Source organism: Artemia franciscana, chromosome 7 (genome assembly GCF_032884065.1).
Source record: "Artemia franciscana chromosome 7, ASM3288406v1, whole genome shotgun sequence".
In the NCBI taxonomy this organism is placed as follows: Eukaryota; Metazoa; Arthropoda; class Branchiopoda; order Anostraca; family Artemiidae; genus Artemia; species Artemia franciscana.
The window spans coordinates 61,851,857-61,875,727 of record NC_088869.1 but is presented as its reverse complement, the minus strand read 5'-3'; the positions used below and the strand labels follow the sequence as shown (position 1 = coordinate 61,875,727).

Genomic DNA, 23,871 nt, shown 5'->3' with positions numbered 1-23,871 from the left:
ATTGCTTCTGCAAGTTGGGTAGCGGCATCTCGAGACTGGACAAGAATCTTCCATTCATCGTTGCTACGTTTCAGAGTAAGAGAATCGGAGCTTACGTCGCTAGGGCAAACCTTTGCAAAGAAGTCTTTCCGGGATTGTGGGGACGTTAACTCAGGCGGCATATCGTTTGCTTTCACAACCACCGAGTAAAGTGGCTTTGATGGCGGATTCGCTGCTGAACGGGGAGTGGGTGAGCCCTGGGAAATAGCGTCGCTTATGGTAGTACATTGCTGCGATACCCCGGCGAGCTGCTGAGCACACTGTTCAGATGCAAGTTTGATCTTATCCGCGATAGCCCCTAATCCGGCATCAAACTTTCGACACATCTCGTTTACTTTTATTCTCACGCAGGCACTGACTTCATCAGGGCAGGTGGGCACTTCCTGCGGATCAAAAATTACGAAAGTAGGCAAGGGCTTTTTCTCTTTAGCGCAAAGGGCTAGGATTTTCGCCATTTCCATCACGTTATCAGAATCGTTTGCCGTTTTCCGATAGACGTAATCATAACCAATCTCATTGGCAAGCGTTATAAGTTTCTCCTTCGCACTAAGAATTTCAGCATGATCAAAGAACTCCACAGCTCGCTTAACAATGCTTTCAATTTTGTTCCCCGCTTGCATGGATCGCGTGAGAAAGTTCAGTACAGCATTGCGTACGAGAGTCCCCATTGCTTACGTCACAGCATTCAACGCAATTTTCGGATAGCGTACACAAGTATAAGGGAAGCGTCGGGACCTGCTCACCTATTCCCCGCAATTTAAGGGTAACTAAATACCAGCAGGTACGTACGGCTCTTGCGGCAGGCACCCGCCCCTCTTCTGCTTACAACCTGTGTACGTTTACCTATCGGGAATATTATTTCGCGGCTCGCTTTGCATGGAAAATTCTTCAAAAGAATTTGATTTTAGATCCAGATAATTCTTCAGACAACCAATCCTCACTCGACAGCCGATGAAATTCAGCAAAGTAACCTTGACTAGACTGAAGCCTATGCTGAAGTCATTTACTATCTAAATCTCTTGACAGAGGTCTTGTAAGTTTAGCCTAATTAGACAAACACATTTAAATCACACAATCTTCAATTCTCTGGTCTGTTGGTGGCTTTTTGACGAAATTTCACTGGACTTTGAATATGATAACCAAACTTTCCAAACGTTTTCGGCTGCCGACTTTTTGGCTGATTTTTCAAATTCGCCCAAAAGAAATTATATTGGCAACTTCGGAGCGGCAACAGCGACAAAGAAAAGTCGAAATCAGGACACGTTGAAATCTCTAGGGAATTACACTTATATATCACCAACTAGAAACAAATCAAACACAATAAAAATCCAAGGTAAGTAAGTATAGTATAACACTTTAGGGTCTATTAATAAGGAAAATAACACACTAGGTATGGAAAAATGTCTTTGACTCACTATTTGAGGCAATAATCCACAATTAGAAATTCGTAAATAACACATGGGTTTGTTGATGTTTTGGTTTTTTTGACCAAATAAATATATATATATATTATAAATATATAAGTTTCATCAAGTTTAGTCTTACTCATCAAAAGTTACGAGCCTGAGAAAATTTGCGTTATTTTAGAAAATAGGGGGAAACGCCCCCTAAAAGTCATAGAATCTTAACGAAAATCGCACCATCAGAATCAGCGTATCAGAGAACCCTACTGAAGAAGTTTCGAGCTCCTATCTACAAAAATGTGGAATTTTGCATTTTTTGCCAGAAGGCAGATCACGGATGCGTGTTTATTTGTTTTTTTTTGTTTTTTTGTTTTTTTTTGTTTTTTTTTTTCCCAGGGGTGATCGTATCGACCCAGTTGTCCTAGAATGTTGCAAGAGGGCTCATTCTAACGGAAATGAAAAGTTCTAGTGCCCTTTTTGAGTGACCAAAAAAATTGGAGGGCACCTAGGCCCCCTCCCACGCTAATTATTTTCCCAAAGTCAACGGATCAAAATTCTGAGATAGCCATTTTATTCAGCGTAGTCGAAAAACCTTATAACTATGTCTTTGGGGACGACTTACTCCCCCACAGTCCCCGTGAGAGGGGCAACAAGTTACAAACTTTGACCTGTGCTTACATATAGTAATGGTTATTGGGAAGTATACAGGCGTTTTCAGGATGATTTTTTTTGGTTTGGGGGAGGGGTTGAGAAGAGGGAGATATGCTGGGGGAACTTTCCTTCGAGAATTTGTAATGGGAGAAGAAAATTTCCATGAAGGGAGAGCATGATTTACTAGCATTATTTAAAAAAAAAAACAATTAAAAAATAAATGTGAAAAAGCTTTTTCAGCTGGAAGTAAGGAACAGCAATAAAACTTAAAACAAAGAGAAATTATTACCCATTTGAGGGGCTCACCTCCTTCTAATACCTCGCTCTTTACGCTAAAGTATTTTTAGTAATTTCAACTACTTATTCTACGGCTTTTGTGATTCAGGGGGTCATTCTTAATGAATTGGGATAAAATTTAAGCTTTAGTGTAAAGAGCGAGGTACTGACGATGGGGCGAATCCCCTCATATATGTAACATGAGAATACAAAAGTTCTTTACGTAAGCTAATTTATAAGTTACGTAAATCTTTTACCAATAAAAAGATTCGTAAAAAATTAAAAGTTCTAGTTGCCTTTTTAATTAACCAAAAAATCGGAGGGCAACTAGGCTTCGTCCCCCGCTCTTTTTTTCTCAAAATCATTCGATCAAAATTATGAGAAAGCCATTGAGCCAAAAAAAAAAAAAAAATATACAAATTTCGTTTTAATTATTCCTCTGCGGAGAGCCAAAATCAAAACATGCATTGATTCAAAAACGTTCAGAAATTAAATAAAAAAAAACAAGTTTTTTTAACTGAAAGTAAGGAGCGACATTAAAACTTAAAACGCACAGAAATTACTTCGTATATGAAAGAGGCTGCTTCCTCATCAACGCCCCGCTCTTTACGCTAAAGTTTTTTACTGTTTTAAAAAGAAGAATTGAGAGAAAGAGTCAAACTTTAGCGTAAAGAGCGGGGCGTTGATGAGGAAGCAGCCTCTTTCATATACGAAGTAATTTCTGTGCGTTTTAAGTTTTAATGTCGCTCCTTACTTTCAGTTAAAAAAACTTGTTTTTTATTATTTAATAGTAATAAAGAAAGCAGTAATAAATGCAAAAGAAAATCTGAAAAACATCCAAAAGTATTGATTTGCTCTGATTCAAAGAGTGCACTAGAAGCACTCACCAACATAAGTAGAGGTGGAACACGGTCAAGGGAAGTGGCCAGTTGCTACAGAGAATTAGTCACAGTACCCACATGTCAAGAAACTGTTTTACAGTGGGTTCCAGCTCGTGTTGATACACATGGAAATGGGATAGCTGACCGAGCTGCAGAAGATGGCACCACTATCGAGGACCCTTTCACATGTTGTGAAACTCCAATTCAGATTATGATGATTGAAGAGGTTATAAAAAAAAACAGCAGCAATACTAATTTGAAGAAAATCGTAACCTCTCGGGAAATTGGTTTACAACACGAAAAACAAGAAGGAAGTCAGAACTGAACCTCTACAGGAATCTGACCCCAAGAGAAGGAACCATAGCTTTTCGTCAAGGTCCAGACATGCAGGTACTCATTCACACCTTGCAAGATTTTATGGAGAGGATAATATCTGTGATCATTGTGACAGTGAGGAGACAGTTGAACATATTTTAATTGATTGTGATCATTATATGCATCAGAGAAGACACATAGAATCATTCTTCAAGGAACAAAAGGAAAATATTTCAGTGAATTTACTTCTTGGTGGTTTCTTAAGTGGTGAACTAAATACCACAGTCATACGCTTAGTAGTGCAATTCTTAGAAAAAATTGGATGTGAGAAGAGGATGTAAATAAAGACGCTGGGAATGGGAAACGCTGGAAATATTTAATTTCCAGCGTAGCAAGCAAATACTTGAAGAATATAGAGAGAGGACCTGAGTGACCATGTAGTCAAGATGGGTCCGAAATTCATCTCATTATCATCTTCTAGGAGCTTGAAACTTATACAGTAGGGTTCTCTGATACGCTGAATCTGATGGTGTGATTCCATGACTTTCATAGGTTGTTTTACTCTATTTTCTAAAATAAGGCTCGTAACTTTTGATGGGTAAAACTAAACTTGATGAAACAAATATATTTAAGAATGAAACTAATATAATTAAAATACGATTCTTTTGACGTAACTACTGCAAACAAAATTCGTTTTTTTTAGAGTTTCGGTTACTATTGAGCCGGATCGCTCCTTACTACAGTTCGTTACCACGAACTGTTTGATCGCAGGTTCGATTGTTTTTTCTTTCTTACAGATTTCTACATTTTCGCGCAAATCGTGTTTTGCTACCTTGCTGGATGGGAAGCGCCAATGATTATATTCGTATTAAATCGTCGAAGGGGCACCCCATTTGTGGTGGAAACTATAATAAGCGTGATGGAAACTGCGTTAAGCGTGGCGGAGCTCTGCAGCACGCAAGGCGTCCTCAGATATACACTAGATCCAGATGGTGGAAAATCGGCGCCTCTTCGTGAATTGTAAAAAGATCTTTTTTTCAAGAAAAACAAACAGCAAGTTTAAAACTAGGAACCAGCATTAATTAGCTTAAAACCAAACAAACTGATATTACTATTAATGAAGAGATGCAATTCAAAACGAAAAGACATTACACTGATTAATTAAGTCAAAACTAAAAAGAATTAACTAGATTGCTTAGTAAGTTGTGTTTGGCCTAAAAATAACAAGGGTCTTCTTAAAATTGACCCTTTTCAGGGTCAAAATTCCTTATCATAACTGTTTCTACATCAGAATTCTTTTTTTCTTGGAAACTTGACCTTTTGTTTATTTGTTTTTTATTTTATTTAATCACGGACAACATTTTACCCTTACAGGAGGGGTCTGACTTAACTTATTTTAAATTATATATTAAATTAAACTTATGTTGAATCGACTTTTTAAACATTTTATTAAACCGTCGAAATAAGTAAATATTTCTAAGGAATGAATTCAAAATGAAGAATACGTTGATAAAAATAAGTGTCGTGTTAGCAGCAACACCATACATCTCTGGATAATTTATATTGATTTTATTTAGTTTTGATTAGCTGCTCATTGAAATGTCTGCTAGTTTTAGGTTTTGTTTCTTAGTAAACCTGTTTGTCCAAAGTTTCATAAAACCTGTTTGTCCTAAGTTTCATATCTTATATAAGCTAAAGTAATCACGTCTTAGTTCTTCATTTACGCTTCGTGGAAAAAACAGTGTTACTTTTATAATTACATTTCTCTTAGTTTTTTTTTAGTAACATGAGTTTTGTGTATAATAATAGCAGCAATGTTGGTTAATAAACTTGAACATGTGTTTCAAAAATAGCCCGATATTTGTAACTTGTGACTTCAAACCTTATTAAATACCTAGTGCGAGATAGACAATACATCACGTGTGAAAAATTTACGTTTAAGTTGGAACATTCGTGTGATCATTTAAGACCACCTTCGCAATTATCCCTTTTACAGCAGAGTAGAAAAGGGCGAAACATGTTTATATTTGTAAAGTTGAGGGAGGGTGCTCCAGCACTGGGCCCCTTCAATTATGTAGACAATAAGCTTTGCATAATCCTGATTTTAACAAGCTATAACAGACTCGCCTTTCTACTTTAACAGGCTACCTTTAAATCGTTTTGATTGAAATTGACGGTTAAAATTGTCTTGATTAAAAGACGAAATTTTGGTCCGATGAAACCATGTAGGGCTTCAAGGGGGAAAGGAGGCACAGTGAGCAGATATTTGCCATCTGATCAGAATTGGCCCTTAAAAGGTCGCTAGATTTTTTAATTTGCAATCGCAAAAGCCCTCCCAACTTTATGCGACAAATATAATAGGGCTGAAGGGAGGGGGAATAATAAGGTACATGTCTGTTAAACAGAGCATTCTCAAGCATTATGCATATTTTGCTGAATATAACATCAAAGAAACCGGTTTTACCCATACAAAGACAAATGACGCGTCACAGAATTCATTAGACTTGTATAATTTGGGTTATATATTTACACATCAGGAGGATTTAGGGGTTAGGTTACTTTACCCCCGCCCCCCTAATGTGCAAATTTATAACCCAAAATATATTATTATATAAACTAAAGCATTGTATAAACTAGAGTATTTACAAGTACCAATAATAATTATAGAGGAGACTAATTGCTGCTTATTAAGTCAACGCTATTTGTTTTGACTGTAGACCATGAGAAAAAACCAAGTTGCAAAGTTTAACCGGATTGTTTTATGTTTTTTCGTTTTTGGAATATTAACAAAATACCAACATAACACATGATACGGAATCAGTATTAGTGTACAGGATACCCAGAAATAAGAATTCCTAAATTCTAAATTAACAATTAGTAACGAAAGTTTTCCAACAGCAAGACGAAAAAAATCTAGAATGATGACTCCCTTTTCTATGAAGTTTGAATTTGAAAATGTAAATTAGAACCTTTTGACCAGACAAGGAAAGGACCAGCCTTCCAGTTAAGTCAAACAGGTTTACTAATTTAGCAGCTTAGCAACAAGAAGTATGGAAAGAGTAGAATATTTGTGGCAGTTGATCAATTTCAAAAGGATCGATGATTTATTTTTCAAAGATAAAGGATGTTCTTACACTGATGATCACTCGTTATAGTCACAAGCCTTTTCTCCTAAATAGGATTTTCACTTTAATGACAATTCACCATCACAAAGTGAATGTTTTCATACTTCAAGTAGGGAAGGTGGTCAGGAGCTCGTCTTCTTAGAATAGACGAGTTGTATCGATCGGCTTAGTTCATTTTCTTCTAATCTGGTTCCTTAAAGTCTTTAAAATTTTAATTTCAAAAAGATAATTGCCTAGGGGCGCCAGTTTACAGAGATATAGTAGGGGCAAAATATATTTTTCAGAATCTAGGGGGAGCTGTTTTTATTTCTTCAATTGAAATACCACCAACAAAATGATATTTTTCATCGAAAATGCCTAAAAAGGTATCTTTCAATGGAAACACCTACAGCCGATATATTTCAATGAAAATACCCAAAAAAATGTATTTTCAAAATCAAAGCGTATATCCCCCCTCACCCATTTACGCGCCTGTAATTGTTAGTCGGCCGCCTGTAATTGTCTGGTCGTTTTTACGGTTGATGTTTTGTTTCTTTTTAATCAATATTAAGCTTATTTCTGTTTCCTTTTCCCAACGAAAAGAAAATTCAACGGATAAAACAGTTCCGTCCTATTATTTGCCTTGTCTCCTTGACGGTCACCTTGAGATTGAAAGTTCTCCAAGTTTTCATTAGCACAGAAAACTGAACATGCTTTCTGAACTAAATGCTGTGAAAGAAAACGTGTCCTTTATGATTATAAATAAAAAAAACAAGTTTCTTAAATGAAAGTAAGGAGCAACATTAAAACTTAAAACGAACAGAATTACTCCGTATATGAAAGGGGCTTTTCCTTCTCAACGCTCCGCTTTTTACGCTAAAGTTTGACTCTTTCCCTTAACTCTACATTTTAAAACAATAAAAAAACTTTAGCGTAAAGAGCGGGGCGTTGAGAAGGAAAAGCCCCTTTCATATACGGAGTAACTTCTGTTCGTTTTAAGTTTAAATGTCGCTCCTTACTTTCTTTTAAAAAACTTATTTTTTTTATTTAATTTCTGAACGTTTTTGAATCAATGCATGTTTTGATTTTGGCTCTCCGCAGAGGAATAATTAAAACGAAATTTGTATATTTATTTTTTTTTGGCTAAATGGCTTTCTCATAATTTTGATCGAATAATTTTGAGAAAAAAGAGCGGGGGAGGAAGCCTAGTTGCCCTCCGATTTTCGGTTAATTAAAAAGGCAACTAGAACTTTGAATTTTTTACGAATCTTTTTATAATTAAAAGATATACGTAACTTGTAAATTAGCTTACGTAAAGAACTTTTGTATTCTTATGTTTTTATTACATATATGAGGGGGTTCGCTTTACTTTAGCGCAAGGAGCGGGGTGTCGAGGAGGAAAAGCCTCTTTCATATACGGAGTAATTTCTGTTCGTTTTAAGTTTTAATGTCGCTCCTTACTTTCATTTCAAAAAACTTATTTTTTTTATTTAATTTCTGAAAGTTTTTGAATTAGTGCATGTCTGATTTTGGCTCTCCGTACATATATTATTAAAATGAAATTTGCATATTAATTCTTTTTATGGCTAAATGGCTTTCTCTTAGTTTTGATCAGACGATTTTGAGAAATAAGGGGTGGGGAAGGAGGCCTAGTTGCCCTCCAATTTTTCGGTTACTTAAAAAGGCAACTAGAACTTTTAATTTTTAACGAACGTTTTTATTAGTAAAAAATATACGTAACTTAAGAATTAACTTACGTAACAAACTTTTATATTCTTATATTTTTGATTATAAATATGAGGGGGTTTGTCCCCTCGTTAATACCTTGCTCTTCACACTAAATCTTAAGTTTTGTCCCAATTCTTTAAGAATTGCCCCTGAATCAGAAAGTCCGTAGAATAAATAGTTGAAATTACTAAAAATAATTTAGCATAAAGAGCGAAGTATTTATCTCCTCCTAAATACCTAGCTCTTTATGCTAAAGTATTTTTAGAACCCCTCATATGCGTAATAATCTCTGTTCGTTTTAAGTTTTAATGATTCTCCTTACTTTCAATTTAAAAAACTTTTTCATGTTTATATTTTCATTGTTTTTTTTAATAGTAATGCTAGAAAATCCTGCGCCCTTTTCATTGAATTTCTCTTCCCCCATCAAATATTCCTCCAAGGAAAGATCCTCCCATATAGCCCCCTCCCCTGAGCCCACACCCAAACCAAAAAAATCCCCCTGAAAACGTCGGTACACTTCCCAATAACCATTACTTTATGTAAACATTGGTCAAAGTTTGTAACTTGCAGCCCCTCCCCCAGGGACTGTGGGGTGGGGTAAGTCCTCCCCAAAGACATAGTTATTATTGTTTTCGACTATGCGGAACAAAATGGCTATCTCAAAATTTTCATCCAACTTTGGGAAAAAAATGAGCGTGGGAGAGGGCCTAGGTGCCCTCCAATTTTTTGGTCACTTAAAAAGGGCACTAGAACTTTTCATTTCCGTTAGAATGAGCCCTCTTGCAACACTCTAGGACCACTTGGTCGATACGATGACCCCTAGGAAAAAAAACAAACAAACAAACGAACAAATAAACACGCACCCGTGATTTGTCTTCTGGCAAAAAATACGAAATCCCACATTTTTGTAGATTGGACCTTGAAATTCTTTCTGTAGTGTTCTCTGATACGCTGAATGCGATGGTGTGATTTTCGTTAAAATCCTATGACTTTTAGGGGGTGTTTCCCCCTATTTTCCAAAATAAGACAAATTTTCTCAGGCTCGTAACTTTTGATGACAAGCAAGCATAAAAATCCGATTCTTTTAATATATCTTTTAGCATCGAAAATCCGTTTTTTAGAGTTTCGTTTACTATTGAGCCGGGTCGCTCCTTACTACAGTTCGTTACCACGAACTGTTTGATACTCTTCTAAAACTGTTACATTCATGTAAACAGGATAGGACTACACGAATCTCGTACCTTTCTGGTAATACCTTTCACTAAAAATTGGGAGGGGGAGGTCCTAATTCTTGACATCAGGATGTGTACTAGAAGGAAGTGTCTGATCTTGACCAAACTTAGCAGAAAGTATGGGCCAATATCTTGCTTATGCCTACTGGAAATGGTGACCAGATTCAATTTTATGAGAGGGAGAGGGCAGGGGCCTAAATTCTTGTCATAAGGACATCTACCAGAAGAAGTAGAATTTATCTCAACCAAAATTGAAATGAAGTAAGAAGCAGGGTCTTAGTTGTGCATTTTGGGTGTTGGGTTAAAATCCGACCACTACCAGAGGAACCCAACTTGAAGCGAAATACGAATAAAATCCCTAGATTTTTTTTAGACTTTTGACAAAATCTTGCCTCGGAGAAAAAGAAAAGAGTTCTAAATTTTTCTTATTGGGATATCTACTAGAAGGGGTTATCAGATCTCAAGTTACTGCCAGCGACGTTGATTTGCAAAAATGTAGGAGGGGGCAAGGATTTATCGATTTTTTAATGAGGATACAAAAGAAAACGAACAACATGTAGCAAATATGCCTAAAATAACAGGTAACTACCTTGTTACTAGGTGGTTTTTTTTTAAATACAGGGGGGCATGCGTAGGTTTCCCATTAGTGTAGTAAAAGTATATTATCAAGAGTTAAAGTCAGTTTATTGATAAAGTCAGTGTCAGCATAACGCCGGCCCCAAATGACGCCACTGGTTACTGTCTTAGTTGTGCATATCGGGTGTCCAAGTCGAATCTTGACTCGGTGTGGAGCTGGAAAGTGATATAATATTCTGCAATCATTTTGATCACAATTCTCACTGCGATGATGATTCCTTCCATCATATGAGGGAGGATTCCCTAATTATTATGATCACGACATCTACCAGTGATGGGACAAAATACGTGGAAGTACTATCCTTTTGATGTTATTTGGGAGTCTCATCCAGGCCCATTTTTTGAGAGATCTATGAGAATTTATACAAGAAGGGGGCATCAAACACCAGCCACACTTAGTGGGAAGCAAGATCTAGTGCCCTGATTCTATGGTTCGGGTGGTTGGTTGCAATACAACCTCAGAGGGATCGGAAAAGTCCCGAACCTATTTTTATCACCAGCATCTACCATAACCGGTGGTCAGATCTCAATCAAATCTAGCCAAAAGCTAGTTCTAATTTCTGAAATAATGAACAAATTTGACCTCTGTGGACGAGAAAGGGGTCCAAAGTTATTGTCGTCAAGACATCTCCCATAACAAGACGTAAAATCCTAACCTAAATTGAATGTGAAGTAAGATCCAGTGCCCTAGTTGTGCTATTTAGAAGTCAACAACCAATCCTACTTCTTCTAAGAATCGGTGATTCGGCTTAAACTTAATCGATACGTCAACTGGAAAAGGAATTCGGATTTCAACGAGAGTTGGTGGAAACTGAGTTTGAGATGTCCGTGCTCAATCGGGCCTCTGTGAAAGAAGGGCTATATTCTTGTTAGAAGTAGTACCCTGTCCTTTTTCGAGGTTGAGACCCGATCCTAACTCGAACCGAAATCCTAGACCCGAAAGTGAGACGAAAGATTTTAGTTTCTGTAATCAGGGTAGCTACCACCAGTACGGCTTGTAAGGCTTGAACCAAGTTTGCCGAAGAATGAAATGTTCTAGGAACCGTGATTGATCAAACCACGGTGGGTGAAGACCTGCATTCTTGTCACCAACACGCAGAAAGGTGTGTTCCAGAACATAGGATACAAACAATTAGCCAACCAATAAACAAGTTTAGATCCAAACCAGTTTTTAACTGTTGACCAGTTTTTATCAGGGAAGAAATCTTTGCGAGAAGGCTGCAAGATCGCTTTAGGATGAATGACCTATGAGACCTCGTCCATCGCGGTTTTCAGACATGGCGTAGGTCTTGTAATAGCTAACTTTGGGAAGTGGGAAATCAGTGACAATTTGGTCGATGCATCTTCTTCCGTTCCTGAATCCACACTGTTCTTCTCTTAAAACTTTATATATAGCATCTTTATGTTTAAACAGTGTCGTCATACTAGTTAATTTGGTTCCTACAGAAACGAAGGTAATACCTCTATGATTACCAAGCTCACTCTAATCACTTTTCTCATAAAGAGGATTATTTAAAATAAAGTTCTGTAGAACTTTTAAAAAGGCTTCTAATTAAACGACCCGTGTGTTTCAGGAGTCTTTCTCAAAGATTTGGGACATAATTCAAACTTTAGCGTAAAGAGCGAGATGTTGACGAGAGGGCAAACCCCTTCATATGCACAATTATTTCAGTTTGTTTTAAGTTTTAATGTTGCTCCTTACTTTCAGTTGAAAAAAGTTCTTTACAACTGAAAGTATCATACAAAAAACAATCATAAGCATTGTCTAAAATCACTAAAATCATCATAAGCAAGCTAACAACCAAAGTTGAAAATGTAGAAAGGAGATTCATATCCTGACCAAGCCTGAAAGGTTTTCTAGGAATATATTCATCAAATGCCCATCCAAAAACTTCATTTTGTTGTTGATATAGTGACTTCTTTGTAGACCTAACGTTAACTCACCCAAGTAGAGCTCGAGTCTATAAGACACAGCTTTCGTTATTGACAAAATTTGCTCAGTAAGATTACATAAAGAGACGTAAAATCTTAAAGTTTTTCTAGTGTGAAAGGGTTGTACAGCATAGAGTGAAATAACAAACTGATTTTGAACTTACTACTCTCTAGCCATTTGGTGTTGGTGGAACAGAGTGATGTAAGAGTAGATTGGTCGAGTCCTTATTTTATATAAAAGATTTTGATTTATCATGTTAAGGTAAGTCAAGATGTGGTTTTTTGAGGTTTTCCAAGGTTACTTAAATGTTGTTCTTCCTATAGCTTTTTTTTTCATTAACCCCAAAAACTTGCATAAACACCGAAGATTGCTAAATTATAAACAAAATACAATTTAACACATTCAACGTTTTTGGGGTAAAAATATGAACGATTTCGGTTATATCATTAGAATTAAAATGTCCGATATCGCTGACCCATTTTTTTGGAAATGACGAAAAACGGAATGTTTAACGACCTACTATTTTTGGTGAAAATACTGAGGTGATCAAAACAGGTCAATACACTAATTTCCGTCATGACTTGTGTAGCAGTTTGATTAAAATCAAACGGCTACATAAGACAGAATTATTATATCTAATGTAGGACATAGAAAAGGATACATAACTGAAATAAGTGAATATATGTAATTTAATTTTCCCTTTGGCTCGGTAAAAAAAAAAAGAAAAAAAAAAAAAAAAAAAGAAAATTGACTTTTACGAACCATGTAAACACTGTTTCACCGATAAACAAATAATCTTTTTTTGCGAAATAATAATGAACCCAACTGCACAACAAAAGATTTACATTTCATTTTCATTAAGAAAAAATTAACAAATCCATTAGCTAAAATACACTCGAAAATTAAAAACTAGTGATTAAACATTTCAATTAAACTATAGCATCATTTTGCCAAGAAAGTATGATAAAACAATTAATTTCAAGGAAGAATATATTAAAAAGAAACATAAAAGTCATCAAACAAATTTAACCTGCAACAAAGTTATTGATTTCAACCTGTGTCTAGCTAAATGCTGTAATGTTCAGCTGCTGCTTGTTAAGATTTATTCGTAATAATAAATCTTCATTCGTAAAGATTTATTCGTAATAAAGTATTTTCGTCAGATTTTATCAGGTCTAAATTATAAAATTGGGTTAACTGAACCAGGCGAATATCAGTATTTTACTTTTCCCTTTCGCTCGGTAAAAAAAAAAAAAAAAAAAAAAAAAAAAAAAAAAAAAAAAAAAAAAAAAAAAGACTTACGAAACATGTAAACACTGTTTCACCGATAAACAAATAATCTTTTTTTGCGAAATAATAAGAAACCCAACTGCAAAACAAAAGATTTACATTTCATTTTCATTAAGAAAAATTAACAAATCCATTAGCTAAAATACACTCGAAAATTAAAAACTAGTGATTAAACATTTCAATCAAACTATAGCATCATTTTGCCAAGAAAGTATGATAAAGCAATTAATTTCATGGAAGATAATATTTAAAAAGAAATATAAAAGCCATCAAACAAATTTAACCTGCAACAAAGTTATTGATTTCAACCTGTGTCTAGCTAAAAGCTGTAATTTTCAGCTGCGGCTTGTTAAGATTTATTCGTAATAATAAATCTTCATTCGCAAAGATTTATTCTTAATAAAGTATTTTCGTCAGATTTTATCAGGTCTAAATTATAAAATTGGGGATCAATTAGACAAAGGAAGTGGTTTGAAAATCAACTAAAGACATCAAAGAGAAAGCAGGTAAGTACTAAGCTAATGTCAAAAATAAGAATCTAATTAAATTTCAATTGCAATAACTGATGCATTTTTTTTTATAATCCTCACTAAAAAGCGACCCAAATGCGTATGAATCTTCAACTCAGTTGCCGAGTTAAATGGAATCAGACCCACTAAATTCTTTCCCAAGGATTATGCCTAATTCATTTTCATCAGCAGCGAAATTATTGCAGGAGGAGGGTTAATCCACCCCCCTCCGTGCAAAAAATTGAGAAAATTCCAGATATTTTGTCTATCTTGGACAGTGGTGGCAATTCACGAAAATTAGGGGGACAAAGTAAATTTTCCAGAATCAAGGTGTAGGGCTTTTTTCAGTGAAAAAGGCATTTGTCCATGAAAATACCACAAAAAAGGCAATTTCTTAAAATCTGACCCCCCCCTAAATTGCCATTATAGGTACTTGTTACATGAATGAAATTCAGGAATGAACACACAGCCTCAATGAACCCTAGGGAGGTATTTCTAAATATCTACTTCTATCCCTTCCAAAGAGCACACCATAACACGATGTTTGTGTTGTAAACGTAAGACTTTGAGAAACGGACCTTCTGCTCAAATGAGACACAAAAAGAGCCTTTCAAACCTGTCTCAATCCTGATTTATAAGATTTAAAGGTTTAAATCTATTTCTTAAATTTAGGAAAAAAGACTCTAATACAGCCTACAAATCCTGCTGAAATAACAGGAATTGCATTTTTAAACCAATGAAAAAAATGAAAGCCAATGAAAAAAAACTAGCCTAAATAGTAGGCTATAAACCCGTCATAAATGCAATCTTCTAAGCCACAGAAATAAGAAAGGGTGGATGTGGCAACTTGAAAATACCTTCTCAGGGTATAATTTAGGCTCTGTATCCGTTCCTGAAAGTGTCACTCGCTAACCTCATTTACTTTCCAAGATAGCAAGAAGCCCCTCAACTAGAACCTTCTAGGTTATGAACCGTACTTCCAACGGATTGAGTAGGATTTTCATTCATATTACGATTTTTCTTCTTTAAATCTAAGCCCATATTTCCAGGTTGAAAAACATTTTTAAAAACTTAGAAATTAGGATTGAGCAAAGCTATGAGGTGCAATTTTTTTCAGATTACCAATTGTATGCTCTTTTTTATAGTTAAAGTCGCGTTCGTGACGATTCCCCCCCCACCCCCATGATGGTTCCATAGCCATGTATAGTCTTAGAATGTATAACCGATCAAACTGAACACTCAAACAATAAAATTCTTACTCTATGCAGCATGTTTATGTTAATCAGATTATTATGTTTCCTTTTATAATCATTCACATTTTCAACTCATTTAAAATGGTATTTTTTATCCTATACTCAGTACAATCACTCAGGCAGTATAACCCTAGAATTTAGGCTATTGAGAAGAAAACGTGTTAAGGAAACAGTTCTCACTTTATAATACGCATAAAAATTAAAGTAAACAAATTTTGAAAGCGAGTCCACTATAGTTTACCCATCCCCCTCTAATCTACAAATATAGTTTTATTTCCAGTGTGTTTTGCCATGCGTTATTCTTGTTGCAATTCGATTACCCGTTAATTGAATCAATGCTCAGGAAATCAAGAAATGGAAAAACACGGAAAATATAGGCTACAATTTGTAGTTTTATACTTATAATATATATATATATATATATATATATATATATATATATATATATATATATATATATATATATATATATATATATATATATGGAGGGGGGTGAAATTCTATACAAGCTACTTTTCACCATCTAAGAAAGGGGTTAGATTAGGAAAATGAAACTTTCAGGGAAAGATCTACAGACTGAAGTATATCCTGGGAAGGTATTTTGAAATACCAACCTCTACTCCTCCCTCTAGAGGGCACTGACCTTTGATAATCATTAAATACCTTTGTGTTATAAAAGTGAAACCTAGCAAAATAGATTTTCTGCTTAAATGAAGTAAAAGAAAACTGTTTTCGGTTTCACAACTTTGGTCAATCCCAATTTATAAGGTTTTAAAAATCTGCAAATACATTTTCTAAATGTCTGGACTAAAACCAGAGAAAAAGAACCTGAAAATTAACTTAAAATACTGTTTTGTCTAATTTCCAATAGGTCAAATGTAGGCAAATGTCTATAAGACTTAGAAATCAGATGAGGGATAACATGGAAGCTTGGAAATGCCTCCCCAGAGTATACTTTTGGCCCTGGATTCATTACTGAAGGTCTCATTTTTCCTAACCTAACCCTTTTCCAAGATAGCAAAAAGTAGCTTGTCTGGAATTTTACTGGAGGGGTAAGTATAGCGGAACTGCTGTCATAATTTCATGTCAAAATTTAAAATCGCTTTCAGAACTAACAAATATACCTATGTTATCAAGGCTATGTGTCCATCAAGGGGGGGTATCAGTAGAAAAGGAGCATAAAATAAGGAATCTCAATGTAAAATTATCATTTTATGTTAGTTGTGTATACAACCTTGGGCTATATTTTGGATAATTATGGGGGGAGCGTTTGATTGCTAATCACAATTAGGGGGGAGTGAATTGAGTTGTTATGGCTTTAACCATAACAAAGAGCATAAAATTAGCAATCTAAAACACCTCTTTTTCAAACGTGTCTCCTTCTAGAGAACTGCTGTTCTACAATTTTACCCCTAAAAATGCAAATAGTCTCGGCTAAATAAATAATTCATTATAAAGTTGAAATGCATATGTACACTCTGTGCAATAGGCTAGGCTACGCAAAATTATTTGCACATTAAAATATATTAGCGCTTTTTTTTACGGAATATGGTAGATAACTCCCTGCAGTCTTGGCAGTTGCTCCAGTAAATTCATCCTTTAAACCGTTACAAAAATGGACCTGGCACACCAGTGGTTCAATTAAACAGGAATAGCGTAATTTGCTATGGATCAGAAGGCAACTGCCCCCTCCGGACCCCAGAGTTTGCCCTCTCCCCAGCGGGGGATCATTTGGGAGGACAGTTCCCCCCAATAATGAAGCGAAAAAATGATTACGTATCCCATGCCCCTTGACTATCCGGATATGGACCCCTCTGGTCCCCAATTAAAATGCTGAAAATTCACCCCTGCCCCCTAGCTGAAGTCTATTTTATTCGAAAAACTTGTCAAGACTAAGATAAGCATGCATAATTTAAGCATCCAAACAAACGGGTGAGTTTTCTCAAGTATTTCTTAGCCTTGATGGTTCAATATGGCCCATTTTTCACTTTTCACTGTCATTTTCACTTGATTAGAGAAAATTGGCTCCAGCTTTGCCTCCCCACCCTCCAGGATTTTGACAAAATCACGCCACTGAACAGTAAGTAGGCTAGCCTAGACTAATTAATCTACATTTTTGCCAAAAATAAACAAAATTCAAGCTGAACTTACTAAGAGTACATACCTTAGGATCCTTGTCATAATAATGCTGTTGTGTTCTAATCCATCTGGATACAAGATGATCCCTGACAGTCTGGGAGAGAGAAAAAAAATAATCTCTCAGGGTGGCCACATTTCTGTCCTTCACTAGTGTATAATGAAGATGACGATTGAAGCTCTTCTTTATATTGGACACATTTTCAACCTGAGCAATTCCTCTAACACTAATCTGTTTCCTTTTATCAAGATCACTTTGAAGAGCCATTCTTAACTAGAAAAATTAATAAAAATCAGTTGTTGTTCTTCCGAATAACCAGAAGAAACTGAATTGAAACTTGTTTCCAGGCGAGTTCAAATCGGCTGCCAAAAATACTCGAAGTCGGAGAGTCTCTCAGCCCATAACGCCTTTGATCAATGACAAGTTTTCCCTGACTTGTACATCAATACCCTTGAGCGTGTTAGAAAACATGGGATAAAGCAGAAGTCATTTCACGACCTTGGACAATCTTGAAGCTAATATATCAATACACCATCTTTCTTACATATAAATAACAAGGGCTCACCAAAAATTCCTAAGGAGGGGGGGGGGGGGCTTCTAGAGAAGGATAAGGCACAGAAGAGTTTTCATATAGAAAATTTTGTGACTCAAAAATTTTTCTTGGCCTAAACTTTCATACAAAAACGAACCAGGTTCTGTTTTATCAACTGGCTCAAAAATTTTAATGTGGCAAGAATGAGTCAACAGAGTGGCATAAGTTATGGGGAGAGGGGAAGGGGCAGTGTCCCCTAAATTTTCCCCCCTCGTAGAAGTTGAAAAATAAATTTTAGTGGTATTTTCATTCAAAAATGCCCTTTTTTGAATTTTGTTGAAAGCTGAAAAAATCTAAAACTTTGCCCCACCCCTAGATATTGAAAATAAATTTTGACACTCCCCCCCCTTAGATTGTCGTGAACTGACACGACTAGATAAACACAGTAGCAGGTAAAAAGGCGGGGTTATTTGCCTTACATTTATACGCTTAAAAGTAACGTGACTGGCCTAAGAAAATCCGTCACAAAATACCCCAATGTTAATATTATCTTATTGAACGAACAATAATAATTGTATACACATATATTCCATTTTTTATTTGTGAATTGTTTCTCGAAAACAGCACTGTTTTATAAAAATTGGCATTCTACTATTTCCCGGTGTGAACAAACGACCTAGACAGATCACGTCTATTTTCGAAAAAAGGAAGAAACACCCCTAAAAGCTCAAGCGACCTTCATGAAAATTACACCATCGGATTCAACCTATCCAATAACCCAAGCGTACAGCACCATCAGATTCAGTATATTTGAGAACTGTACTGTAGAGGTTTCAAGTTCCTTTCTACAAAAATATGGAATTTGGCATTTTTTTTTTTTTTTTTTTTTTTTTTTTTTTTGCCAGAAGAGATATAAAGGATGCGTGTTTATTGTTTTTTTTTTTCTTCTTCCAGGGTTGGGTATCAAAACAATGGTCCTAGGAGATCGGGAGAGGGCTCATACGAACGGAAATTGAAAGTTCTAATGCCTTTTTAAAGTGACGAAGATTGGAGGGCAACTACCCCCCCCCCCGACGCTCTTTTTTCTCCAAAGTCGTCTGATCAAAATTTTTAGATTTCCATTTGGTTCAGCATAGTTGAAAGGTCCAGTAAATATGCCTTTGGGGATAACATGACCACCCACAACCCCTGGAGAAAGGTCTGCAAGTCATGAAATTTGCACACTGTTTATGTACAGTATTTGTTAATAGGAAGTATGGACATTTTTCGGGGGGGGGAATTTTCTGCTAGGGGGATTTTCCAAAGGGATAGTTTTCCCTGGAAAAGGAAATTTCCGGGAGGGGGTGGACTTTCCTGGGAAATGTTACACCAAGGATATTGCCAGATTTCCTATACGGAATTCTTTTTATTCGACTTACTTTTTTTGTGAAAATGTTAAGAGTAATTGTCTGGGGGGGGGATTTTCACATGGTTGGAATTGTATAGAGGATCTTTCCCTAGGAGGGGGGATTTTCACTGGAGAAATTCTCCACGGGGCAGTTTTCCGGCGGATAAATTCTTTAGCGGGAATTGTCTGCGGAAGCAACTTTTTACTAAGGGGGGGGATTTCCCACAGAAGGGGATTCCCAGTATGATTTGAAAAACAATTAGAAATTAAAGTTCTTTTCGAATGAAAGCGTGATAAGATAAAACTTTCAGCCGGAATCATCCACATGAAATTTTCCGGGGGAACTTTCAGCGAGGATGGAATGGCCTGGGGGAATTTTCCTGGTGGGAGGAATTTTCCACGGAGAGGGAGCCAGACTTCCCGGCATTATTTAAAAAACGATCGGAAGTTAAATAAAAAATAATTTCAACTGAAAGTAAGGAGCACCATCAAAACTAAAAGCGAACAGAAATTATTACACATATGATGAGGGTTGCCTCTTCCTCAATGCCTCAATCTTTACGCCAAAATCTGACTTTCGTCCTAATTCTTTAAGAACGATTCCTGAAACACAAGGGCCGTTTAAGTAAAACATTAAGGAGCTTTTTTATATAAAAAAAAAATACATAAAAACTTTAGAATGAAGAGTGAGGTATTCCGGAGGGGGCAGCCCCTCTCATACAATTAATCATTTCTGTTCATTTTAAGGTTTGATGTTGCTCCTTACTTTCAGTTGAACAAACTATTTTTTAAATAATATTAGAGAGGGACAATAGCAAGAATAACTTATAATAGCGATTATTATTTAGCAACAGGATGTTACGAGAGAACAGGCGTAAAATTTAAGTCAAATTTAAGTCAAATTTATCCATAAATAATCTCAATAAAAAAAAATGGACACGCTTAAGTGCAATTAACATCCGTAGAAATCTACGTATAGATATAAAAATTTTCGACCAATCGCCAATTTTGTTCCTTTTTATAATTAGCATTCATTGGCCCAAATTGATGCTGCCTAGACACTGATGTTTAGCCGTTTGTTTAGCTAGGTTCACTCTAAAATGCGTAAATAGCATTGGCTATGGAATTGACATCCCCCTTGAAATACATGATAATTTCGGTTTGTTTCAAGTTTTAATGTTGCTCTTTGGTTTCAACAAAAATACAAGAGCTAAGAGCTCATATGGCACTTGTGACGAGGTCGGAAGAGCCAAGAGCTCATATAGCATGAGCTCTAGCAAAATTCTAAGAATCAATAGATTGATTTAAAACGAAAATCAGAGGCTTAATGCCCGTCAGGATTTAAAACAAAAGCTCTGAGACACGAGGTCCTTCTAAATATCAAAATTCATTAAGATCCGATCACCCACTCGTAAGTTAAAAATACCTCATTTTTTCTAATTTTTTCTCTCCCTTCAGTCCCCCAGATGGCCAAATAAGGAAAACGACTTTATCAAGTCAATTTGTTCCGGTCCCTGACACGCCTACCAATTTTCATCATGCTAGCACCTCCAGAAGCACCAAACTCGCCAAAGCACTGAACCCTCCCCCAAAGAGAGCGGATCCAGTCCGGTTACGTCAATCACGGATCTACGACGTTTGCTTATTCTACCCATCAAGTTTCATCTCAATCTCTCCACTCTAAGCGTTTTCCAAGATTTCCCACTCCAACTCCCCCCATGTCAACAGATCTGGTCGGGATTTAAAATAAGAGCTATGAGACATGAGTTCTTTCTAAATATTAGACTTTATTAAGATCCGGTCACCCATTCATAAGTTAAAAATACCTCAATTTTTCTAATTTTTCCGAATTAACACCCCCCCCCCCAACTCACCTAAAAAGAGCGGATTCAGTCCGGTTATGTCAATCATGTATCTAGGACTTGTGCTTCTTCCCACCAAGTTTCATCCCAATCTCTCCATTCTGTGTTTTCCAAGATTTCCCATTTCCCCCATCCAACTCGCCCCAATATCACCGGATACGGTCGGGGTATTTAAAATAAAAGCTCTGAGACACGAGGTCCTTTTAAAAATCGAATTTCATTACGATCCGATCACCCATTCGTAAATTAAAATACGATAGGTATATTTTTCAACCCCAATGTATTTATTAAAGAAAAACAGATCAAACCCTTCTTAGAGTATCATACTTGTCAGTGTATCAAACAGTTCGTGGTAAAGAACTGTAGTAAGGAGCGACCCGGCTCAATAGTAACCAAAACTCTAAAAAATTGAATTTTGATATCAATAGCTACATCAAAAGAATCGCATTTTAATGCTGATTTTAAATATACAAGTTTCATCAAGTTTAGTCTTACCAATCAAAAGTTAAGAGCCTGAGAAAATTTGGCTTATTTAAGAAAATAGGGAGAAACACCCCCTAAAAGTCGTAGGATCTTAACGAAAATGACACCATCAGATTCAGCGTATCAGAGAACCCTACAATAAAAGTTTCAAGCTCCTATCTACAAAAATGTAGAATTTTGTATTTTTTGCCAGAAGACAAATCACGGGTGCGTGTTTATTTGTTTGTTTTTTTTTTGTTTTTTTTTTTTCTTTTCCCCAGGGGTCATCGTATCGACCAAGTGGTCCTAGAATGTCGCAAGAGGGCTCATTCTAACGGAAATGAAAAGTTCTAGTGCCCTTTTTAAGTGACCAAAAAAATTGGAGGGCATCTAGGCCCCCTCCCACGCTATTTTTTTCCCAAAGTCAACGGATCAAAATTTTCAGATAGCCATTTTGTTCCGCGTAGTCGAAAACCATAATAACTATGTCTTTGGGGATGACTTACTCCCCCACAATCCCTGGGGGAGGGGCTGCAAGTTACAAACTTTGACCAGTGTTTACATATAGTAATGGTTATTGGGAAGTGTACAGACGTTTTCAGGGGGATTTTATTTTGTTTGGGGGTGGGGCTGAGGAGAGGGGGCTATGTTGGAGGATCTTTCCTTGGAGGAATCTGTCATGGGGGAAGAAAAATTCAATGAAAAGGGCGCAGGATTCTCTAGCATTACTATAAGAAAACAATGAAAAATAAACATGAAAACGTTTTTTCAAATGAAAGGAAGAAGTAGCATTGAAACTTAAAACGAACAGAGATAATTACGCATATGAGGGGTTCTAAAAATACTTTAGCATAAAGAGCGAGGTATTTAGGAGGAGATAAATACCTTGCTCTTTATGCTAAAGTATTTTTAGTAATTTCAACTATTTATTCTATGGCCTTTCTGATTCAGGGGTCATTCTTAAAGAATTGGGACAAAACTTACGATTTAGTGTAAAGAGCGAGGTATTAACGAGGGCACAAACCCCCTCGTATACATAATAAAAATATAAGGTTATGAAAGTTTGTTACGTAAGTTAATTCTTAAGTTACGTGTATTTTTTACTAATAAAAACGTTCATTAAAAATTAAAAGTTCTAGTTGCCTTTTTAAGTAACCGAAAAATTGGAGGGCAACTAGGCCTCCTTCTCCACCCCTTATTTCTCAAAATCGTCTGATCAAAACTAAGAGATAGCCATTTAGCCAAAAAAAGAATAATATACAAATTTCATTTTAATAATTTATGTGCGGAGAGCCAAAACCAAACATGCATTAATTCAAAAACGTTCAGAAATTAAATTAAAAAAAACTGATTTTTTTAGCTGAAAGTAAGGAGCGACATTAAAACTTAAAACGAACAGAAATTACTCCGTATATGAAATGGGTTGTCCCCTCCACAATCCCTCGCTCTTTACGCTGAAGTTTGACTCTTTGCCACAATTCTACTTTTTAAAACAATTAAAAGCTTTAGCGTAAAGAGCGAGGGATTGCGGAGGGGACAACGCATTTCATATACGGAGTAATTTCTGTTCGTTTTAAGTTTTAATGTCGCTCCTTACTTTCAGCTAAAAAAATTAGTTTTTTTTTATTTAATTGTGTGAAAGATTGGAATAATCAGCCAGATGAAGCAGTATGAGCCTCTCACTGAATATTTTGAAAGGAAAAATACGTTTTTTACTTTGTAAAAGTGACACACAGCCATAAATTCATGACAGAAGAGCAACTTATAACTAAAAATCTGAGGGTCCTGTGCAAGGGTAAGCAGACCCCAGAAAAGGCCCTGTGTTGTAACTTTATTACTGGGCTAATGACTCTAGATTAAAAAAAAAGAATTGGTGAAGGTCTATATTGGGGGCTAATGAGAAGGAAACATGTCAAGAAAACAATTCTTATTTCATAATATGCAAAATAACTGTAAAAATCACATTTTGAATGCAGCTCACTATACTTTACCCAAACCCCTTTAATGTGCAAGCATATAGCACAAGTTATATATTTCCACAGCCCTGTGCCAACACATTTCTCTTGCTTCAACCTGTGTAGCTTTAAATTGAACCAACTGTAACAAAACAAGAGCCAGAGATACAAGAGTGACTGTTGGTGTATGTATTGGAAATATATACTGTTTTTCAAATTATGTGATCTACTTGCAGTTCAATGTTCTGATTTGTAAATACCTTTTTTGTTTCATTCTATAAAGGCA

At 35.9% G+C, this 23,871-nt stretch overlaps 1 protein-coding gene across 6 annotated transcripts in view; it reads right to left on the bottom strand.

The window, feature by feature from the left end:
* LOC136029572 (glycogen phosphorylase-like) overlaps nt 1-23,871 on the bottom strand; it is a 302,996-nt gene that overhangs the window by 91,299 nt on the left and 187,826 nt on the right. For 5 of the 6 annotated variants that reach the window (XM_065708067.1, XM_065708066.1, XM_065708069.1 and 2 more), the window contains exon 2: nt 17,415-17,660. In XM_065708067.1, coding sequence (XP_065564139.1) covers nt 17,415-17,654 — 240 coding nt within the window. In that variant the 5' untranslated portion in view covers nt 17,655-17,660. Of the gene's footprint in view, nt 1-17,414; nt 17,730-23,871 lie in introns of those variants that run through there. The other variant, XM_065708068.1, reaches the window with a different exon arrangement.